The sequence below is a fragment of the Artemia sp. Qi Xiang Cuo genome, chromosome 3 (assembly GCF_049724085.1).
Source record: "Artemia sp. Qi Xiang Cuo chromosome 3, ASM4972408v1, whole genome shotgun sequence".
In the NCBI taxonomy this organism is placed as follows: Eukaryota; Metazoa; Arthropoda; class Branchiopoda; order Anostraca; family Artemiidae; genus Artemia; species Artemia sp. Qi Xiang Cuo.
Window position 1 is genome coordinate 29838188 of NC_142796.1, and position 24955 is coordinate 29863142.

The 24955-nt window shown below is 35.8% G+C and overlaps 1 protein-coding gene across 1 annotated transcript in view; it reads right to left on the minus strand.

Annotated features, from left to right (window-relative positions):
- LOC148953979 (NSFL1 cofactor p47-like) overlaps nt 1–24955 on the minus strand; it is a 57331-nt gene that overhangs the window by 29183 nt on the left and 3193 nt on the right. Inside the window, exons 2-4 of the mRNA XM_089086061.1 lie at nt 23605–23810; nt 16259–16420; nt 11776–11879 (exon numbers count right to left, since the gene is read on the minus strand). Of these exons, the coding sequence (XP_088942187.1) occupies nt 11776–11879; nt 16259–16420; nt 23605–23810 (472 nt within the window). The remainder of the gene's footprint in view (nt 1–11775; nt 11880–16258; nt 16421–23604; nt 23811–24955) is intronic.

The following is a 24955-nucleotide window of genomic DNA, read 5'->3' on the forward strand; positions in this document are numbered from 1 at the left end:
GAATAATGTAAGAAATATCGATTGTGTAACTACATTCGAAATGATTTATACTCATTTCAAAATGACGATACTTTTTTAGTCAGCATACAAAATACTGTGTATATTGGAATATTTGCAATTGCATCTGTCTGGTTTTGATGCATAGTAACAAAAGAGCGGAAAACTAATGAACAAGAGAGCAGTGAAGAATTATGGTATACAAAGTAATATTTGGCAGGGAAAGTCACTGATGATAAATCACTAGGGGTGGCACCGTGATTGCGTGATTTTCGGGGACTCGGGGAACCAAATTTTTTTTCGGGATGACGCATAGATTTTCGGGGAAATACCCGAAAATTCGGGGATGGTGCAAGCTCTGCTTGATTTCTAATCAGGAAAATCGAAACACTAAACTACACGAGAAGGAAAAGCTCCGACTTCGTGGTTGACGCAATAAAGAATTGCCGTAAAAATAATTTAAAGTCGACCGAACGCCGCCGCCTCTGCCGGCGGCGGCGTGCCTGCGGCATGCCGATATGGCTGAAAAAGCAGATGGTTGGAAAAGCAGTTGATAAAAGGCCCTCCATCACACTATCGACTGCCCCCCTAGACAATATGCTGCCTACGCCCATGGCGTGAAAATACCTAAACTGTTCAGCTGAGACACATAAAAACTATTAGGCGCGTAACAATGTTACAAAATGACAGTTTCAAGATCACTCGAGACTTGTATATATTGTAGCGGCCACACTCAAAAATTACGCTGTTTAAAAATTCGAGAACAAACAGGTTTCATCTGTCTGTATTAAGAGACAATTAGCTTACGCTCAGTGGGAAAAGTGGCGGGTGATAGAATATATTGAAATTATAAAATTTGGGCCTATATTTGCACATTAGGGGAGGGGTAAATTATTTGGACAGCATGAAGTTAGAAACCAATTCTTACTTCATAATATTCAGAATAATTGTAGTTAACACATTTTGCAATCGAGATTACTTCTCGAGTGTTGCCGCTATAAGACATAAGTACCAATCACTGTTTGAACTATTAATTTTAACCATATTATGAATTAAAAGAATTATATTTAAAATTAAAAAAAATTAAACTAAAATTTATGATGAAACCTTAATAAACTTCTTCCTCGTGCTGCGCGGGATTGAACCTACATACCTGCATTCAACAGGATAAAGCTCTTTCCACTACGCTAACACAAGGTAGTGTCATTTATAAATTGAAAATATGATGGTAATTGGAAAAATTATAAATGTTACTGTGTTAGTCCAAAGCTTTACTTACATGAACAGAGAGTAAACAGTATGACAATGTTGTCATTAAAGTAGTTTAGATCGCTTCGAAGTAGCTCAGCAGAAGGTTAATGGCAATTATTTCAGATGTTTGAGAATGTCAGATGCGACCTCTAAACATAACAGCGACGAATTGTCAGTTTTATCATTGTTTAATATGTTTTTTTTTATAAATAGTCCTTTTGTACTGATATAAACAGTGCATTAAAAACTCTCGATGATGGCATATGCATCCGAGCGTGAAGATAACGAAAAAAAAGCAACAAAAAAATGTTAGCAACAATTTGTCTAAGAATTGACAAATTCTATATACCAATTCAGGGTATATGTTTGCACATGAGGGGGGGGGAGGGCTAAATTTTATTTCTGATGTAAATGAGAGGTAGGTTCAAACTTTACCCCCACCTCCCTAATGTGCAAATATATACCCTGAATTGGTATATATAGGGGTGGGGGTAAAATTCATTTCCGACAAAAATGATTATTATATTTGGAAAGAGCATAAGAAAAGGCATCGAGTGGTATGTTTACTTTATTCGTAGGTCAATAATATGAATACAAATAATATGAGGAAAAGATTGGAGGACAAATAGCTCAACCCCCCCCTCCCTACAGCCCCCCCCCCGTAAGTCAATAATATGAATAACTCATTTTAACTATCTCTCTTGTCTGTTTGTTATCTCTTTTGGTGCTTGTGTAGAATCCGATATACACGCGAAAAGTGAAGTTTCGTTAATGCTAATGAAATAAAAAAAAAATAGGATGAAAATATAATAGCTTATGGAAAAATTTGGGCTATATATTTGCACATTAGGGGGGTAGGGTGGGGGTAAAGCATAGCATATATTAGATACGTAACATAACCTAACCAAAAGTTGGTGATAAGAAAAAAAGGAGAAGCCACACACGCTTTAAAAAGGAAAAGCCACAGTTAACTGCTTTAAGTAAGCTGGATAATTGTATGTACAACAGCTTAGCGGTGATGAATATCAGGGATTCGATTATGTTAATCCTAACTATTAGGATTGTTGTTTTTTTTTGTTCATGTGTCATGTGTCCTCTTAGATTTTTTGCTCTCCCCCCCCCCCGTTTTTGTGGGTATGTTTATTGAACATGTCAATTTTCGGTATTTTCACTGAAGAGAAAGAAAAAATGACAATTTGCCCTCCTTCTAGGTTCAAAAAAACACTTTGCCCCCCCCCCCCTTCTCCCTCTAATTTTCAGGAATTGACGCATCTGTAGTGTTTGACTGGTATACAATTAGAGACAAAAGGGCCAGATCTCTCGTAACTACACGTAGAATCAAAATATACCAACCAATAATGATCTACTACTGTGATAGTAGACCATTAAAACCATCTTTATGTTTAGAACTCCTTGGGTTATACCGTTTCAAGAATCACAAAGGTAAAGGGGAGAGCCAGCATATCTATGTGCTTGTTAATCAATGCTTTTTCTAACCTTCTAGTTTTTCTAAAGTTGTTCAATGATTGTACATATTTCCTTAACACTTAACTTTAATTTTGATTGAATGGTTTGTTATTGTCTGTTTTACTAATTGTCATTATTTCAGATAGTGGATTCAATTATGGCGCTGTTTCGAGTGGATTTTAGTGGACATGGTTAACTCTCAGAACGACAACAGAAATTGGCCCAAATACTTTCCCGGCTTCAGAAGATTTCAGAAGAGTACAATGTTGCTGTTTTCATTACCAACCAAATGACATCCGATCTTGGTGCCACTCTTACCTTCCAAGTAACATCGTTTTTTTTTTTTTTTTTTTTTTTTATTGAAATCTTAATCGTACAACTTTTTGGGAAACTGGAAAGTAGTTGCATAGTCAGAATTCCATATTCAGAAGACTCTAAGCCTGTGGGGGGGATGACTTCCTGTCACCTGGTGCATATCTCGGAGTGTCACGTGTACCGCACAGTTTCCCCCAGCTTGGCACACTCTCCAAAACGCTCGGCACAGCTCAGCTGCGCTTGACACGCGCCGTCTGGTGTACATGATCTCTGAGAGAAAGCGACTCCTCCTCCAAGCCACTTCGTTGGCAGGAGTTGTTTAGGGAAAATGTCCTTTTATAGTCGTTTATGATAAAAAAAAAAAAACTAGAACTAGCATAAGTACGTTACTATGCAGGTTTCCAAGTTTGAGACCTACAAACCCTCCTTAGCTACACTGCTGTCCAGAGGAGGGTCTCCCTTCTTAGCAATAGTGTTTTTTGTATGGGATAATATCATTCCAGCATACCTTATCTGTATGTGCCCCTCTAGATTCTACTAAATACCTTTTGGGGTTATAAATATAAAAATGCCTTTTTAATGTTTTCATTAAGAAAATTGGAAAAAAGATAAATTTCCCTAAATTTATGTGAAATGAAGTCATCAAACAGTACGTGGTAACAAACTGTAAGTAAGGACTGACACAGCTCAATAGAAGTCGAAACTCTAAAAAAGAAATTTTGATATAACTAGATATATCAAAAGTATCAGCTTATTATGCTGATTCGAAATATATAAATCAAACAGTTCGTGGTAACGAACTGTAAGTAATCAGCGATGCGGTTCAATAGTTAACGAAAGTCTAAGAAACAGTCTTGATAACAGCAAATGCATAAAAAATCGAATTTTGATGTTTATGCAAAATATGTAAAATTGATCTAATTTAGTGGAACCCATCAAAGCTAAGAGCCTGAGAAAATTTGCCCAATTTTGAAAAAGTGGGAAAACACCCCCAAAAAATAGAGCAATCTTAATGAAAATCACTGTATCAGATTCAGCATACCAGAGAACCCTACTGTAGAAGCTTCAAGCTCTTATGTACCAATTCCAAGGTTCCAAGAAAGATAACACATGCGTCTTTATTTGTTTTCTTTTTTTTTGTTTTTTTTCCCAGGGGTGATCATATCGAACCAGTGATCGTAGAAGATCGGGAGAGGGTTCATTTGATCGGAAATCAAAAGTTCTAGTGGCCTATTTAAGTGACCAAAAACAATGGAGGGTAGCTAGCTCCCCTCCCATGCTCATTTTTCTCAAATATCCCCCAATCAAAAATTGAGAGGCACCTCAATTTTAAAAATTGAGAGGTACTTTCAATTTTAATGACGGCTAAAAATTTTAGCCGTCATTTACTACATTTTATTTGACAACACTGACGAATGATTCAAATTTGTGGATGATTTGTCAGCCTTGCTGAAATACCTCATTGAGAAATCTCAAGCAATCCCTCAGTTCGATAGTGATTTAACAGATAAAATTTAATGACCTATGCAGCAAAAGCGGGCTCCAGTTTAATGGGAAGAAGACAAAAGTGATGCGCTTCAATCATGTAAAAGGAGATGCTGTTTGCCCTGACCCCTAGCACCCACCCCGTTAACTGCAGTTGTGCTTGGCGTGACATTCAGTGATGATTGTTCGTTCGGGCCATACGTCACGAATCTTTTGAGAAAGAGCGACTACGCGCTGTAACACTTAACCTCTCTACGTCAATTGGTTTTTTCTATGAAGCAATTGCTGCTCGCGTACACGCGTTACGTACACCCTCTGCTTGAATATGCGTGCCCAGCTTAGGGGCCTCAAGTGCATAACATCGACTTCCTTAATGATGAACTTGAGGCAGTGCAAAAACGAGCCCTAGAAATCATTCTAGGAATCAAATATGTTACATATGATTCAGCCGTCGCAGCTCTACAAATCCCAATACTTAAAGAACAAAGGTATCAGCTGATGTGCAAATTTGGGCACTCCGTTCTTTCGAGTGATAAACATCGATCCCAACTACCCCCCGCCGCCACAGTCAACAGAAACACACGCCACATGAATAAGCTGGAACCAGTACGCTGCAGGACAGCGTACGTTTGCTGAATCGTTTCAGCAATTCATTCGTTCCTTTTTTTTTTTACTAGTGTTATTAATCGTACTTAGTGTATATATATTTATTGATGTAAAGGGTAGCGTAATTTAGTTGCGGTGTGAGCCGTAACTACGACAGCTATTTTTATTAAATGAATCTTGAATTCTAATTAAACGGCCTTTGGGATTCAGGAGTCAATTTTAAAGAATTGAAAACAAACTCGAACTTTAGCGTGAAGAGCGAGGCATTGACGAGGGAGTGGCCCCTCTCATATATGTAACAATTTCTGTTCGTTTTAAGTTTTAATGTTGCTCCTTACTTTGAGCTGAAAATTGTTTTTTTATTTAATTTCTTTAAGTTTAACATTATCCACCAAAGGCTACGAGCATGAGAAAATCTGCATGATTTTCGAAAAAAAAGACCCCCCCCCCCCCTAAACGTCAAAGAATCTTAATAAAAATCACACCATCGGGTTCAGTGTATCAGAGAACCCTACTGTAGTAGTTTCTAGCTACTATCTGCAAAAATGTGGAATTTTGTTTTTTTTTTGGAAGAAGAGAGATCACGGATGCGTGTTTATTTGTTTTTTGTTGTTTTTTTTTTCATGGGTGATCGTACCGACCCATTGGTCTTAGAATATCGGTAGAGGGCTCATTCGAACGGAAATTAAAAGTTATAGTGTCCTTTTTTAAGCGACCAAATATAATGGAGGGCAACTAGGCTTCTCCACACACCCATTTTTTCCAAAATCGTCCGATCAAATTTTCGAGATAGCCATTTTGTTCAGCATGGTTGAAACGCCTAATAACTATGCCTTTGGAGATAATATGACCCCCCAACGCCCATTGGGAAAGGTCTTTAAGTTTCAAAAATTGCAAAGGTATTGAGTAGGAGACAACCCTTCATATACAGAATAATTTCTGTTCGTTTTTAGTTGTAACGTTGCTCCTTACTTTCAGTTAAAAAAAGAGATTTTTTTTTATTTAATATCCATTAAGACGCAGTTTGAGTGGCCTTGCTAGTCGGTCTTTTTTAGTGCTGATAGCCTTGGAATTGAATTTACCAACCAACACCCATGGGAGACAATTAGGGGAGGAACAATTTTTATCCTCCTTTAATTTTGAAAACATCCTTTTTTTATATCTTCATATTTTTTTTTACTCCTAGCCCCCCCCCCTCTCTCCTACACTTTCGTGATAATGCCACTGCTAACACCCTTTTCCCTCATGAAGTTTGCATTACTTGGATTAAACTACTCTTTTGCTTATTTTCACATATTTATATGCACAAAAGACATGCTGTGGTTAAGCATTTATATGGACACGCTGAACGCTCCCTTTACCTTCAGAGTAACACGGCCAAACCTGCAGAGAATAAAGAGAGGGACAAAGGTTTAAAGGGTTTTTTCGTTAGAAAAGTGTCATGTTTTTTTCTAGATATCGCTCTTTTTGTGCATTTTAGTTGTCTCGACAGGTCATCAAATCCCCTGCATTCCCTTTCTTTTGGCGTCCAGTTATAAAACCTTGGTGTTTAAACGTAAACATCAAGAGAAGCACCGTTAAATGAGAACAGTTTTTAAGTGTATTTAAACGGACTGTATTCTCGTTCACATGCAATTACTGTTTTCTTTGAGTGTAAATATATTTAAGTCAGACCATTGCCGCATACGTGATCAAGACGGTACTGGCGGACACCCTTATGGTTAAGATTGTAGGAAGTGGGAAATATTTGTTAGAAATGAAGTCAGTTTGTCTAAAAGGTGCATTTACCTGTTTAAACGAACTGGTGGTGTATTTTACACCTTTTCTTAAAATTTTTTAACAAAATAATGGAAAGTGGAAAGCAGGACTAGAGCTGGGAAGTGGGCCAAAAAAAGTAAGAAGACAGGAATTTTCCCCGGCCTAGTGTGTGCATACATGATCAAGACGGTACTGGGTGACACCCTTATGGTTAAGATTCTAGGAAACGGGGAATTTTTGTCAGAAACGAGGTCTAATTTTTGAAAGAAGTTCATTTTACCTGTTTAAACGAACTATCGTGTATTTTACAACTTTTGTCGGAATTTCTCGTTGAAGCAGAAGAGGGGAGCATTCTGTTGACCCTCAAAAGGTTAATGCTCCCCTCAAATCTGGCATGTATGCTAAATTATATCAGAGGGAGGGGTGTACTTTGTAGATGTGCGACATTGGCGACTTGATATATAAGAACTCATAGGGAAAATTATATATATTTCTAGCACATAAGGTGGATTAAGCCTGTTTATATATTACTGTATAAAAAGAAAATGCGTCAAAATGTGATTTTTCAAAGAGATGACATCACATTCTATACTTTTTTATTCTTGTTTTTAATTCTCAAGTTTTATTTAATCTTTTTTCACAGGCTGATCCTAAGAAGCCGATTGGGGGAAACATCATAGTTCATGCTTCGACTGTTCGCATTGCTCTAAGGAAAGGAAGGGAGAAACACGTATTGCCAAAATTTATGACAGGTAATTTTAGGGGAAAGCGAAAATAAGGTTTTCAAGCTTTGCACGGGAACAGTTTTTTTTTAAGATTTGAATGTGAAAAAAAAATTATTTTACATTTTATAGCAGAAAAATATCTTCATTTTGGTTTATTGTTATTAGATTATGTCAGGAAAGTTTTAGGCACTGAAACATTTTAAACTAATCATAACTTGTCTTCCGCTCCTTCTATGCCGTAAGCTCACTTCTGCAGAATCTGTAGCTCTGTAGAATCTAATGGTAACGACAGGCAACGAAAGTCCACCTATTGGGCTGGGCGTGGCAACCGACTGCTGTAGTTCATTTTCCCAATAACAAAAAACCTGCATTTTGTTCACTAGGTTGATTTTGTTTGTCACGTGAACAAAGGAATCAGGAAGGGGTTTCTGAAAGGGTTGTTAGCATTGTCCTGAAGAAATAGAAAGGCTTTTTCTTTAGACAAAAGTTTCCAGAATTTCTGCTGCAAAGGAAATATTTTTTTTTTCGCAATTGAGATTTCATAATACGCAGTACATGAAATATAATTGAATAGTCTAAAGAGATTAAGTTTAGTGATACGCTGAAAAACTAACACTTTTGGAAATGGTCTATATTAAGTGTTTCAGATTAAGATTATTTTCAGTTTTGATTTCATCAATTTATGAGTCGTATCTAGTCCACCTCCTCCAGAACAAGCCAATGTTTCACAATTGTGAATTTGATGAACTATAAATGGGTTGTTACTTGTACTTGCTGCAGTAACTGGCGTCTTCTGCCTCACCTGGCATTTGACCAAAAGTTGGGCATTGGTCCAAATTGAAAATTTCTCTAAGTATTAACTTTTTCGCCCAAGTTTTGAATTTTATAAATATCAAAACCATTCTTAAAATAAAGATAAAATCTCGTTTTCAAAGATCCAAAAATAAAAATCCTGGTTATTATATGACTTGGATTGCTTAGGCAATGGTGAAAGAAAATGGTCGACAGCCGATGGATTTTACCATCTGTGCATGACGACCATAATGTATTATGCTAATTCACAAATCGATTTTCATTTCAAAAAACCTTACCCTTTCGATGCAAAAATCGGTAATGTAATTCAAAAAACTTAATTTGTATGCAATGAGGACGTCATCTATCTTGATGAAAATAACTTTCTTACGACTATTTTAGGTAATAGTTATGCTAATTATATGTTAGTGTCATATTAATAAATTTAAAGCTTGTGTATTTTATTTTCTTGACATTTGATTTTATGAAAATTTACGTATATTTTGGGGGTTATCAGAAGATGTACTAAATTAAATGGTTTCATATTATCAGAAACTTCTCAGATGTCTCTGTTCCCAGATCTCAGCCGAATATCATTCAAGCATCTTGGCTTATAAACAAATTAAGTATTTTTGTACGATTTACCGATAAAAATTAGTAAGTTACAGAATAACCGTTACAGTTTATTGTTTTACGGCCCAGTGAAAACAGACTCACTTACCCAACATGTAGCTTACAGGATGACGAAGACTGAAAAAACTTCTTGTTTTTTGCTTTTTGATGATTAATTATGAGTATTTTTAATGATTAGTAATTATGATTAATTTTATTTTAATTTAATTTTATTAACGAACGATATTTTTCGAGAGAAGTGTTCGTCTTCGCTATCCTAGATACAGTAAGAAAGCATTTTTAATATCGAAAGTGCTGTATGGAAAAAAGGGGTAATAAAAATCGAAAAAAAGAAGGTGTTACCTCTCCTCATCGTGTCCTGGATTCTTTCCGAAGCCCTGGTATGAGGAAAGAGCTGACCTCTCCTCATTACTTTTATCACACGCTCAGTCGAGATATATTCCTCCCCATGAAAGGGGCAATGGAACAATCCTCCTCCCCCATATTGATCTGCAGGGAATTTCCCAAAAAGCTTCGTACTTTTTGACGTTTATTCCTCCTTATTCCGTTCCGTCCCGCATAAAGATATACTGATCCCCTCCCCCTAATAGTAGACGAACAACTTTGTAATACTGTATAACTATTACTACTGTATAATGTTATGTATAGCGATAATCGGTACTTCATACTTCATAGCTTCATTTCATTTTAATAACGTTTTGTACCCATAGTTCATTTTCTTTCCTTTCTTACTTTATATGTATTTTGTTGTTGTGATTTTAAAACTGTTTGGTGTTATTTTCACAACTTGTTCTCGAAGCTGTTTTGTCTTGATAAGCAAGACAAGTCTTTTTGAAACGTCTTGAAAATGGCAAAACAGTGGCGTAAATTGTAATTTTCTCATGTTTTAATCCCTCCCTCAAACTGAAAAATTTTGATTCCCTGAAAACCAAAAAGACATTTACAATTAATGTATTGGTCCTGAATGATAAAACAGAAATATCTCTCTGACGTGCAGTAGAAAATTTTTATGCTTCTCACAATGTTCATAAGACCAATGCTCTATTGCTGCTTAGGCATAAATTTGAGTGCTAAAGTTTGGTTTCGCGTGTATACTGAATTGTGTGTCCTGAAAAATTAGCTAAACTGGCTATGCTAGAAGCGTGAAAATTAACGCAGAATAATTTTAGAACCTTTTGAATGGAATAAACAGAGCTGTTTAAAGCGGAGGAAAGGGGTAACCGGGGCGACTGCGACGGGTGACGTGGCTGGGAGGCTGCCGACTTTGATCAAAATTTTCACTTTTATTTCGCTTTTTTTTGTTATATTTGAGTCGGTAGAGGGGCGCAGTAGTTAATTTTTCCCCGGCCATCCCCAACTCTAGGAACGGCTCTGGAAATAGACTATGAGAAACCAAAAAATATAATTTAAAAGAACTGGGAATGTAATATAAACACAGCAAGAATGCAAGGTTCAAAGGCCGGAGCAATGCCCTAGCGAAGATGGGCAAAAGGACCATTTTGATATGGAGCCCTTCAATATATAATGGTCACCAAAAAGGAGAATATTTAATTTTGTCTTTTACTATCTAAATAAGTTTTCTATTTAAAACCTCGTTTTTTGGAGTAAATAAAAGTCAAAAAAGGCCCACTTAAAAAACAAAAAACAAAACTTGCATCTTTAAGGGCAAATATTTATATCAATTGCGTGTGGAGTCTCAAAAATTCTCGTTTTTAGTCTAATAAGATTCATTATTCTTTTCTTCCAGCCCCAATTTACCTGAGAGTGAAGCTACCTTTGCCATTATAAAATCTGGAATACAAGATGCAAAAGAATAATTTTGAGAACTTTATTTCCCTTTTAACTTTTTAGGAGTCATTTACTTTTCAGTTCTTTTTATACATTAAGTTATATTAAAAGAAAGTGTTTTATGTTATCACTAATGTGTAATGACTAAGGGAATTTTTACTTTTACCCGTAAGTCCCATAGCGGTACAGTGGGTTTGGTCTCAGCTTTGTAATACGGGACTAAGCGCTGAAACTCAGCTGCAGCAACACGAATTTGTTTCCAATGATGAGTATGTGGAAGCGTCCCCGTGCTAATCCGAAGAAAAAAAGAAGACCTTTAAATGGCTACTTCGTTTGGAAGTGACAAAACGGTTGCGGTAGCTGAAAAGACGGCAATATTTCATAAATTTTATAATTTCATCTAATTTACTCATATTTGGTGCTGATACTCCCATGTTAGCTACAAGAATCTGTTGAAGGGTCAGAGGCAACTTTGTGTCGTCAATGAGACATTTCCAAATGCCTATGTCACTCTGCTTCTAAAATGGTGCGTCGTCCCTGCCTTTCTGCTTAAGAATTGACGAAGCGAGGGGGGATGGAGATCCTTTGATCCAATCAGTGCCTCTGGGATTGGTTTGCACCAAATCAGGACTTAGCTCGTTTTTGCACTGAATCAGGACTTACCTTGTTTTTTAAGTGGAAGCACTGATTTATTTTGATATCCATAGATTTCTCGCCGATTCTCCGAACAACTCTATTAGAAAAACTATGGGATATTCAAGCAATAAAGCTCAACTTGTTTTTAATCTGTTAACCTTTTCTTTGTGTAAGCTTAGCTGGGCTTAGTTGTAAAACTAAGCCCAGCTTAGTTTAGTTGTAAAATCGACTTAGGAAGCCGATTTGTTGAACTATTGCTTTAAATTTAAACCTTGGCTTGACAAAAATAATTAACAAAGAATATGCTTTTTGGCAACAATACCTTCAGTGTCATCTACTGTCTGTCCCAGTCGATATCCTGTTCCTCCAAAATATGAGCCCTGAGGTCTTCTCGCGTTAGAAGGGTCTACAACTTCTGCAACATGCCTTGAAATTAAAAATGTATTTTTTTTTTCTTTAACACCTCAAGAGAAGATAAACATAAATTTGAAAGCAAAATTGTAGACTTTTGATTAAAAAAGAGATGTCAAAAATTGTTTTAAAATCCTTTTTTATAAAATTGATTTCCTCTTCGCATAGCGTTTTAAAGACCGCAAGCGACCGAATTGCCAGCAACAGTTTTGTTGCTTGAAATTTTAAGCTTGGTATTTTTTGAGCGAAGAAGGGACTACCCTGAATGGAAAACTCATTTGTCAAAAAAGAAAATCTTTTGTCAAAAGAAAATCCAAGGTACAATTTTTTTGCATTTTTATTTCCTTTGAAATTTTTGAAACGTTATGATTCGTTAAGAACAATTAATTTCCTTTTTAGGACAGTGGGTGGACTGAGGTACATTAATAGAGGGTGACACGACCTACTTCGAAAAGAAACGCTTTTAGAAAACACCCGGCCTAGAAGCGGTAATGAACCAAATAGGATGGACTCCTTTGTGGGTTTCTTTCTTTTTCTGTGAAACTCTGGAATGGAGGGACCCAAGTTATCGACCTTAGCGCGCGAAAAGAGCATAAGGAGCCGCAGAAAAAAAGAACCATGAGACTTACTTTTTGCTCTAGAAAAAAAACAGCTAGAGTAACAGTACCAAAAATTGTTCTGGTTTGTCAACTTTTCATGTTGACTTTGCTAATAATTGGTTGTTTTCTTTCAATTGTCAATGTTCTGTTCATTTAAAAAAAAAGAAAAACAAAAAAAAAACTAAGTCACCAAATTCATGAAACTCCTTTCCCTCTTGAATCCGTAACTAAATGACTTCCATGCAGGACCAGAACAGGACTGCCATACCTTTTGAGAAACTAAAAGATGTCAAAATTGACCAAAATGACCCAGGTTTTGCCAATCATTTAAGCTTTAAAAGGATTTAAGGAAAACCTTACTAAATTCTAATTGGAAATTTTAGCAAATGATAGATGGAAGCTTTGAAAAGTGAAAATGTGACATTCTTGTCATTGTATGCTTATATGGTATCTCCTTGGATGTGATCATGCTTCTCTTAGAAAACTTACAGTATAGCAATGTGTATTGATATATGGCATTGTTAAAGCTACCCTTCCCCTGAATTGAAAAGCATTCCCAGCAAACGGAAGATAGGTAGAAGTTTTACTTTCAAAAGATAGTAAAATTGAAGTTTTCATTATCCTCAGGGCCTTTTAGCCAGTCAGTAAAGAGGTTGCACAAAAGGCAGAAATACTGCTACTGGTCCTTAAGAGTTATAAAAAAATGAAGTTGTACTGCCTGTAATTAGATGCCTGTCAATAATATACCATACATAGTACTCTATAAAGCAATAAAAACAATATCTAAAATTGCTCTAGTTTGTCAGATTGTAAAGTTAGCTTTGGTAATGCTTGCTTATGTTTTTAAACTGTCATTGTTTTATTTAAAAAAACCTAATTCATGAAATTCTTTTCCCTCCTGAACCAGTAACTGGATAACTTCTATGAAGGACCAGCACAGGACTGCCATACCCCAAGCCATACCTTTTGAAAAACTTTACCAATTTATTGGTTAATTCAGAATATACTAACATAACAAGATCACTAAGAAACAAAAATATCCATTTGATTCAGAATTCAATACTGAATCCAAATATTACAACCATTACTTGCAGAAACTCCTCCCAGAAATTAAAAAAAAAAATTGTCATTGACAGGATTCTGTACATCTTCTAGGTACTATAGATCAAACATTAGTAAAAAATATTTTTTATTTATTTTTTAACTCTAGATTCTATCAATAAAGCTTTAGTATATTTTATCAGGAGTAGCTAATCTGCAGCTTCACCAATGAAGAGATTCAGGGACAGCCCCTGGAGTTGTGGCCTGAATCAGTAAGGAACATGGCATTTTTCTATCTTCAAAAAGACAGCAGAATTTTGTTCAATAAGAATGAATATTGTAGTCTTGGTTGAATTAGCAGCAATTCAGTTTGAATTAGCCTACCCTCATATTACACTAGCCTAGGCTATACTCCTCTGTCTTTTCAAAGGTGGAAAAAATACCGCGTTCCTGACTAGCCTAGACCCCAAACCCGAATGAGCTGAAAGCTAAACTGAAACTAAGTTTCTCTAATTCCAGCTTAAAAATTTCTCTATTCATGTACAACTGAAATAACTAACTAAGAGATAAACTTATCTTTAGGATTAGAATTCAATTTGGAATCAATATAGGCCTAACATTAATTACTGTCAGAAGTATTTAACAAAGCTTTACTTTTGAAAATATCCAAAAAGTCAAAATTTAGATTTTTTTTTCTTCTGTAAATACGAGACTTTTCTTGCTACATGATTGCTGCCCAGCCCCAAAGTTATTGGCCATGTTTTGATTCTTATGATTCGAAAACTTCGAAAAAAACGTTTATTTCCAAGCATGTTTTTTCTATGATGCCACCCCTCTGGAAAGCTGGACCCGAGCAAATCAGAATCACTGATATTGATTCTATAAACCTATGCATTCAGAAAATTTGTACCTGACACAACATGTACTTTTGAAAATAAGCAAGATAGCTTCACTTGGCGCCCGGACTACTACTAGTCTCTTAAAGTGGCTGATAATCTTTTTAAATCAAAAAGCATATAATTTAACTGGTATAGCCCAAACGACGTACTGAAAGCAGTTTTTGCTCTATCTACAAGATTCATTACTACCTGTCAATATCCCAGTCTTAAATCTAATATCGAAATGAATTTGGCAGAGCCCATCCACTCCAATAATTTATCAAATTCTGGAAATTACAGACACGCCTGCCAAGAAAATAGGATTGAGGTGCCTGTGATACACAAAAAATCGAATGAATATGTCTTACTTCGGAACCAAGATGACCGGCGCCACATTATCCCAGCTGCATGACATTCACGCTTAGCATTACGTCAAGTTCTTCCTACATTGCCTGGTGCATTGCTTCAAGAAATCAACAGAGATTAAGTTTTGACGTCTTGTCTTCCTTGGTAGGTATTTGATGCGATGCTGTATCTTTCTTACCAGTATTGTCGGTTAATGCGTCGATAAACTCCGTAAATAGCCAACTCGGAATTCTGATCCTCGCTAAATCGGTCCTTTCAAAAATTCCACTGGTAGCTAATACAAGTGATTAGGCCGACTCCAAGTTTTCACAGTTTTCGTCCTCGTTATCTACCGAGGTAGAAATTAGGAGTTTAGGGGTTCGAATAGCTTGAGTCTCTAAATCCTGACTCCCTGAATGAATCTCCTGAACAGATTGACTTGATATGCCTCTGATTTTTACCTGTCTGACCAACTCGATCATATAGTTCATATCATTCAACTTTTCTGACTTCCTAAGATCCCCTCCACCTCAACACAACTTATTATTGCCTTCCGCTAAGAGAACGAGGACCATCTGCCCTTCTTTAAGTTTGCACACGCAAAGAGACTAATCATAAAAACTCTTTGTTTTCTTCGCAAATTCCATATGAGCCAGAATAGCAAGTACACGAAATTTTTTTCAATCTCTTCCTATTAATTATCAGATGAGCTACTGCCGTTCCGCTCTCTGACTTATCATCCTGCCAAGACTCTTTCACTATATCCAGCATCCCGTTAGGGTTCACTGTGTAAAGCCACTCAAACGGCTAAAACTTCTAGCTGGGTATGCGTTTCCCTATAAGGTTGAGAAACACAGAGAAGATTCAGAGCAAAGTTGATCAAAAAGCGTCCAGAAAGCTCCTTTCTGGAATCCTCTTCTATCGTGACAACGCTTTAATGTTTTCTCCACGCGTCAAAAAAGAAGTTTGGAGATTTTATCTGAAATTCTACCATATACACTTTGTAGCCTAGAACTAGCCCCATCTGACTATTTCTTATTGCCAAAACTCAAAGAACAGTTGAAAGGCGTCCATTTTAATAGCAATGATGAAGCAAAACACAAAATAAAAACATCCAGATTTCTTAAAAAATGGGCAATCAGATTTCTTAAAAAATGGTTTAAAAGGATAGAAGCACAAAGAAAAAGGATAGAAAAAGCATAGAGAAGTATACAAGGGGCTTGTGTTGCCTCCATCCACTGACTTTGCGCAATGCAGTCGCCAGTAGAGCTTTCTACATTTTTTTTTTCAAATAAAATTTCGATTATAGCATTACTTGTGTTTCTAAGATTATTTTGTCAAAAACTTACTTTTTCCCGATAGCATAGTTTGGCTATTTTTTCGTGAATGAAAACACATAGACAAACAGAAACACGCGAATCTATTTGGCATCCCATAGTGAAATCAGTAGCCTATTAGATAATATTAAGAAAAGGGAAAAGAAAACAAATAACAACAACAACATTACTAGAAAACAACAAAAGTATCTTACTCTTTAGCTGACTTAAAAAGGTCTTGAACAATTTCTCCGGGCTTCTTTTTGTCTTTCCTTGGAGGTCCAAGGACTTGTTGGCCACTCCTCTCCCCACCTCCAACAAAAAATGCTTGATTTTCTTCATCTGACGAGCTTCCGCTATGACGAAGTGTGGCTATCCTAAAGAAAAAAGAAACTTAAATAATAATAATAACAATAATATAACTTGCATTGGAAAACCCGAGCGTCATATACAAAAGTTGTGATGAAATACATATAACTACAAACGCATTAAAATCGGAACCAAAGACTGCGTACTTCTATTTGCAACGTTTGGGCCTCACTTCCATCGCCTTCAACATAAAATTTCCCACCATAACTGGAAATATTTCTGAAGGCAGGGTGATCCAAACGTTTTTCATTCAACTTTTCAAATATGAAGCCAAGAAGTCTGTCATTCATTTGGCTAGTTGACCCGTCAGTGAGTGTTCGAACTTTAAACTGTAGTTAACCGTAGTGAAACCACAGTTGATTCCAGGTGCTTTATCCTTTAGTATATATTATAAGACTCAGTTAATCTGAGAGCTTCCATGGAGCTCAAATACTACTATAGTGGACTTATTGCAGCACCTGCTGCAGTGTAAAGTAAGCTCATAGTCATATGTGAAGGACGCTGAGAATTTTGTGAAAGTCGATGAATGTCAGCCTTAATACTAAATGCCCATATACTCACAGCAAAGTTCTCACCTACTTTCACACTCCATGGAAAAGGTAAATTATCGAAACACATCTGTCTTTTGACTTTAATGGATTTCAAATGAAAATTTCAAGACAAATGCGTCCCTTGGTGACCCTTTCTGCTGGGCACAAAAGCTGTAGTTCAAAAATTGTTGCAAGTCACTGTCAGCCCACAAAATGAATTTATGAAATAAATTTAACTGAAAGAATTAATTCTATATCCGTTTCAAAAGCCCATAAAAATAACCGTTGAATACCACGAGTAAGGCAACAAATATGTTGGGTCATTAAGACTTTTTGCAGGGAAATAGACCAAAGTGCCATGTCAGTGCTTCTCGATTAAAAGATTTGACTTTTCTTTTAAAAGACAGGGCTGTTTGGATATACACCATTTCCCTTTTGAACCTTAAAAAGCCACCAAGAACTTGCGCTGTCCAGTAAAGGTCAAAAAGTGCTCAGCTAACATTGCTTAAACAAGTGACAATAAAGAAACAGCCTATATTTGTTTAAAGAAAAACAGTAAGATCAATCACTACCCCGTACATCCTTTTTTTCTTTTTTTTTTAAATCCTTTTGGTTGCAAGGTAACGGTTAGATTAGTTAGGGCAAAAACCAGCTTAAATGAAACAGAAAACATAAGTATTACCACGAAATCATCACCTGAAAAATCAACAAAAGTTGATCTACTACTACTACTAACAACTCCCTGTAGCATCAAGCCGCCTGACGCCAACACAGCCATCCTCCTGCTCCATCTTTTGGGAAACACTCCATTTCTTTGGGAAAGATCTAGCAAAATCTCCTCCGTTTTGCAGAGCGCCCACGCTTCAGAACCATACTTGACTAATGCCATCACTATAGCTTCCATTATTCTAATCTTGGTTCGCTGACTTATCATCCTATTCTTCCAAACTTTTTTCAAGTATGAAAAAACACCCTGGGCCTTGGCTATTCTACTTTAGATTCTTCACTCCACTCACCATCTTCCCTAATAATACTACCTACGTAACTGGAGCTGTCCACTTGATCCATCTTCTTGTTACCCAGCACCACTTCTTTAAATTCAGCTATTCCTAGTATTAATGACTTAGTCTTCTTAACATTAATTTTTAAACCTTTTCTTGCACCCTGAACTCACAAAACCTTTAAAAATTCGTTCATTTCGGTTAAATCGTATCTCCCCATGTTTATAGATAAAACCAAAATTATGTATGTTTTAAGACCCACAAATAATACTGACATCTACTGAATTTAAAGAAAAGAAGAAGAAAAGCAACAAACCAACAAAAACATATTACGACAATACAGGCATTGCAAATTGTAAGGGAAGACAACATGTGAGTGCTCTTAGATATGCTTTAACAATTGATTTACTAATATTACTATTATTTTAACTAATACATATACTACCTGTATCTTTCGCAGGGAATATCTTTTAATTTGGATGGCTATGCTGAACTAAAATAAACAGTTCAAGTCGGTTTCTTTATTAGTTTCTTTCAGCTTAGCATGAGACAAGACAAAGATAAGTGACAAATAGATGGGAAATATATAATTTTGGCTATACTGCACATTAGGGGAGGGGGGGGGGAGTATTTGGACAGTTTGAAGTTAGAAAACAATTTTTACTTCATAATATGAAGAATAATTGTACCTAACACATTTTGCATACAGACTTGCTATGTTTTATGTGATTTTATGGGATTATGTATTATGTGAATTTACTTTGTGGGCATCATGACATTGCCTTATACATTGTTGCTGTTATGCATAAGGACAGTATTTGACATTTTCGAATTTTTCAAGCTGAGAATTATCAAAAATCGTATGGTGAACTGTTTCCAAGGAAAGGATCAGTAGAGCAATGTATTTCAGTAGCACTAAAGTACAGTTGAGCTTCCATTAACTGATTTTTCCTTTGAAAACAACTTAGCAAACGATTTCTGGCAATTGCCACAGAAGAGTAAAAATGTAACATAGAACTTCAAGGAGTTACAGCAATGCTATGTGCATTTTCGAGAGAACTTGGTCTCAACAACAGGACTAACCACAACGTCATCAGGATGGATCCTGATCCGTTTATTTTTTTTCTTTCAAGATAGTTTTCGGTTGTAAGTCAAGACAGGAAACTGTAAACCTCTCGTTATGGGCTTTAGATCAAAACAAATTGATTGGTTATCGAGAATTTGTATTCTCTAGAATTTTGGCCCTGTTTGGTTCAAAATTGATGATTTGAATGCACAAAAAATAGAAAAGGGCACTTAGCTGCAGCGTGATCTATTTCACAACCAAAAAAAGCATATGATATTTTCATTTTTGTTCAAGTAAGTCATCTCTCAACATTCTATGACCACTGGTTGGATAGAATCACCCCCAAGTAAAAAGAACAAACGTTAGTGCTACCAAAGATAAAATTTGATTTTCCTAATTGTTCAACTTTACTTGAGTAGTAAACGTCAGTTCAACTACCCGTAAACTTCAAATAAGGGTTTTCATTGGATTTGAATGGTATACTTTTATTTCAATTGGACATAATTTTTGAGGATTCCAGACTCTTTTATGAAATCCTAAAAATTTCTTCTTGTAATTTACAATTAGTTTTCAGTTGAATCTGAAAAAAAATTAGAATTTTGAAAACCGTGTTACATATGAAATATTTGAACCAGGGCAGTTTACTTAAACACCTATTTTCTTAATTTGGCAACCAAGAGCCACGACTCATTCTTTACTATGTTCCAGCTACTGCTGCAACCATGATATTTGATGTTAATTAATGAAGAAATTAATGAAGGGTCCCATATGCCATTAAAATTCAGGAAAAGATCCATTTATAGCAACAAGTCATTAGGGTCACAATTGAAGTCACAGAACCATGCATTATTGTTCACTTTTTTCATCTTATTCATTTAATATGAACTTGGTTTACTAGAATTACTTTATATGTTTCTTTATGAGAATATGGAAAAAATAAATTTGCTTAAAACACATACCTGAAAATCCTCCTTGAAAAAGAACAATCATAGGAAGCGCCAACAATGTTGGCACAATGTATTATCTAATTTTTTTTTTTTTTTTTTTGTATCTTTTAGACCAGGAAACTTTCTATCGAAGGAGTTGTCATAGAAACTTCAAAAAGGGCTCATTTGATTAGAAATTGGAAGGGCTTATGCTGTTTTTAATAGTCAAAAGCGATTGGAAAGCAAACACAAAATTTTAAGATAGCCATTTTGTTCAACGTAGTTTAAAGTTCTGGAAATTAGGACTTTGAGGATTACATCCCCCCCCCACAGCCCTCAGGGTAAGGGTTGTAAACTATACCCTGAGGGCATATAAGTTTTTTTTATAGAAAGGGTTGTAAAAAGTTCAAAAAGGGCTCATTTGATTGGAAATTGTAAGGACTAGTACCCTTTTTAATAGTGGAAAATGATTGGGGGGGGGGGCAACTAACCTCCCTCTCACGCTCACCATTTCCCCAAACACATCGAATCAAAATTTTGAGATAGCCATTTTGTTCAACGTAGTTAAAAGTTCTTGAAATTGTGTCTTTGAGGATGACAAACCCCCCACGCCCCTTAGGGCAAGGGGTTGTAATTTATGCCCTGGGGGCATATAAGATTTTTATAGAAAGCATTGTCACAGAAACTTCAAAAAGGGCCCATTCAATCGGAAATTGAAAAGACTAGTGCCTTTTGAAAGGGCTAGTCGAAAGTGATTGGAGGGCCACTAACCACCCTCTCACGCACACCTTTTCCCCAAATACATCCAAACTAAACATCGAGATAGCCATCTTGTTCGACGTAGTTGAAAGTTCTGGAAATTAGGTCTTTGAGGATGACAACCCCCCCCCCACACACACACACACCCCTCAGGGTAAGGGTTGTAAGTTATGCTCTGGGGGCATATAAGGTTTTTATAGAAAGTGTTGTCGTAGAAAGTTCAAAAAGGGCTCATTCAATTGGAAATTGAAAGAACTAGTGCCCTTTTTAATAGTAGAAAGTCATTGGAGGGCGACAAACCTCCCTCTCCCGCCCACCATTTCCGCAAGCACATCCAATCAAAATGTAAAGATAGCAATTTTTTTCAACGTACTTGAATGTTCTAGAAATTAGGTCTTTGAGGATGACAACCCCCCACAGCCCTCAGGGTAAGGGTTGTAAGTTATGCCCTGGGGGCATATAAGTTTTTTTTTTATAGAAACGATGGTGTAGAAACTTAAAAAAGGGCTCATTCAATTGGAAACTGAGAGGAATAGTGCTCTTTTTAATAGTCGAAACTGACTGAAGGGCAACTAACCCCCCTCTCACACCCACCATTTCCACAAACACATCCAGTCAAAATTTTGAGATAGCCATTTTGTTCAATGAAGTTTAAAGTTTTGGAGATTAGATCTTTTAGGATGACACCCCCCCCCCCCCCAACCCTCTTGGCAAGGGTTGTAAGTTATGCCCTCGGGCATTATAAGGGTTTTATAGAAAGCGTTGTTGTAGAAACTTCAAAAAGGTCTCACTGAATTCAGAACTGAAATGGCTAGTGCCCTTATTAAAAGTCAAAAACGATCAGAGGGCAAATACGACCCCCACCCATCATTTCCCCAAACACTTCTGATCAACATTTTGATAGAGCCATTTTGTTGAACGTAGTTAGAGGGTCCGGAAATTATGTTTTTGAGTATGACAATCCCCTCACAGTCCTCAGGGCTAAAGTTGTAAGTTATGCCCTGGGGGCATATATTTTTTTTTTATAGAAAGCGTTGTCATAAAAACTTCAAAAAGGGATCATTCGATTGGAAACTGAGAGGGCCATTGCCCCTTTTAATAGTCGAAAGTAATAGGAGGGACAATCACCCCCCCCCTCCACACCTATCATTTTCCCAAATATTTCCAACAAACATTTTGATATGGACATTTTGTTCAACATAGTTGAAAGGTCTGGAAATTATGTCTTTGAGGATTACAAACCTCCCCCAATAGCCCTCAGGACAAAGGTCGTAATTTATACCCTTGGAACATCTAAGGTTTTTATAAAAAGTTTTGTTGTAGAAGCTTCAAAAAGTGCTCATTTGATTAGAAATTGAGAGAACTAGTGCCTTTTTTTATTAAAGTGATAAGAGGGCAAATGCCCCCCCCCCCATGCCCATCATTTCCCCAAACACGCCCAATCAAAATTTTGAGACAGCCATTTTGTTCAGCATATCAGAAAGGTCTGGAAATTATGTCTTTGAGGATAAGAAATCCCAGCCCTCAGGGCAAGGATTGTAAGTTATGCCAAGGGGACATATAAGGTTTTTATAGAAAGTGTGGTCATATAAAACTTTGGAGGGGGCTCATTGGATTGGTAATCAGATGCTCTAGTGCTCTTTTTAAGAGTCAGAGTGATCATAGGGCAGCTAGCCCTCCCTTGCACTCACACACAGGTTGTATTGTCCAGAAATGCATCTGATAGAAATTTTTAGATAGCCATTCTATTCAAAATAGTCTAAATATCATATAACAAGGCTTTTGGGGTTGAACAAACCCCATAGAATACGAGCAAGGGTTTTAAGCTATGCCCAGGGGTTACTTAAGGTTTTATAGGAAGAGATGGCTGTTTGACCTTAGAAGAGATTCAGTCTTTCTCCCTGAAAATGACTATGTAAATATAAAACGAACAGAAATTAATTAGACAAAACTTTTTCCACAAAAAAAAGTTTTTCAAAAAACAGTAAAGAACTCCATTAAACCAAAAATGAACAAAAATAGAATCAAATAATCTACCAAGCTTACAACTACCACAAATCAGTATCAATAACTAAATGAAACGCAAAACCAACAGAAATTAAAATAAATAACAGAGTCAAACTCAAAACGAGCAGAAATTAATATGAGCAGGATTCTAAACCCCACGCTTTCTAAAAGCCAGAATATAATTTGTACTTTAATGAAAAAAATTATTTTAAATGTTTTCACTTTTATAACTTTAAGAAATCAAAAATTAATTAGGATTTTAAGGAATAAATATCAGCATATGTATATTAAACTGACAATGCACATTTTTTTCCGTAATTCTTTTGAATTTTTTTCAGTAAAATACAAATTATATTCCAGCTTTTAGAAAGCATGGGGTTTAGAACACTACTCATATTAACTTCTGCTTGTTTTGAGTTCACTATGTTATTTATTTGTAATTTCTATTAGTTTTGGGTTTCATTTATTTATTGATACTAATTTGTGGTAGTTGTATGCTTGGTAGATTATTTGATTCTATTTTTGTTCATTTTTGGTTTAATGGAGTTCTTTACTTTTTTTAGAGACCTCATTTTGTGGAAAAAGTTTTTTTTAAATAATCATTATCAGAGAGGATCTTTTGTTTTCATGTTGATAGCATCTAGAATTTCTCTTCTGGCATACACTACCTTAATTTGGCAAAAGGAACTCAAAGCTTTTGGTTGCTTATATTATAATTTGGTTTCTATTTCTCTTCTTTTTTATGTTTATTTTAAATGTTGTACCAAATAAAATACATAAGATCTTGTGATTATCAAAGGGATTTGCTAGTATTGTCTATAACTAAAATATACTTAAATCTATTTTCTCAGTTCAAAGTCTAAAATAATTTAATGCTTTTTGCATCTCAGCATCCCAAATTACCTAGCTCCACCAGTACTTCTTAGATCATATGACTTTTTGGATTTGTCTTCTTCTTTTGGAATGGTTGTGGGTGTAAACTCTTCATCTGTATCACTTACAGACATTTCTTCTGCATTTTCTTCCTGTTTCCTTATTGGTTGATGTGGTGATTGTTGAAAACCACTCATTGTACTAGCATCTTCATCTAAGAAAGTGGAAATTGCAACCTAAAATAATGCACTTGAAAAATGCTTGCTGTTAATTAAAAAAAAAAATTAGAATTATGTTTGAACGGATCAGTGTTAAAGTAGACCAATAATCTGGAAGATTAGGATACAGGCTTCTAAAGTTAAGTAACTGACAATGAATCCTTTACTTTTGATTATAATTTTATAAGGCCAATCAACAGCTCTGTGTCCAATTTACACTGAGAAGTAAAACATACTTCTAATAAAGCAGCAAGTTTTCTGCAAAGGGGAATTTTCCTTAAATTTCCATTTTTTAAGATTGTAGTCATGCACCATGGGTCAACTAGTTGGTAAATAAAACCCTTCCAGTTATCCATTAATTACATCATGAATGCTTTCAGCAAAGAACCATAAAACTTTAGTATAAAGACCAGAGGTTGAGGAGGGGCAAGTGATATGTGATATATGATATAATTTATATTGGTTTTAAATTTTAAGGCCACTCTTTACTTTCATTCAAGAAAACCTTTTTTTTTATTTAACAGAAGGAAATCTGGCTCCAATAAAGAAGGGAAAGGCAGTATTGGATCCTCCAAAAAATAGAATCAGGCAAAGGACCAAAGAATTTTTTTCTGAACAGCTTGAAGAACAAAACTGCCTTGAACAGCTTGAAGTCCTTGGGCAAAGGGGAACATAATGTCTAGCAAACTTTTACATTGGAGGGCCAACAGCTCCCTGGGCCAACAACTATTTTCTACTTGACTGAAAACTTGTATCCTTAAGTTCTTGGAGCATGAGAACCCCAACACACACAAGAAAAAAACTTGAAAAGGAAATTTAGACTCCCAAAAATGGCCACATTATAAATAAATTTCTTTTGTATTTTTTCTTTTTTTGTATATCATTTGTGTGTGTTTTTTCACTCAATTTTTTTTCCTGTTGATTAAGGCTTTTGGACAAGAATCCAAAATATATGGACTTTTATTAGTGATTGCAAAAAAAGTTTTCTTTTTTTCAAAGTTCATTAAGTTAACTAAAACTTTCAGCCATTGCAATAATTTCATTTCATTCAAAGTATAAATACAACTTGTCAAAGCTGACTGTTATGGTTCCAAAATACAGCTGTATTTATACCTTTACATACAGGAATCCTTTCTTTAGAAACTTCCAGACCTAGATCTTGT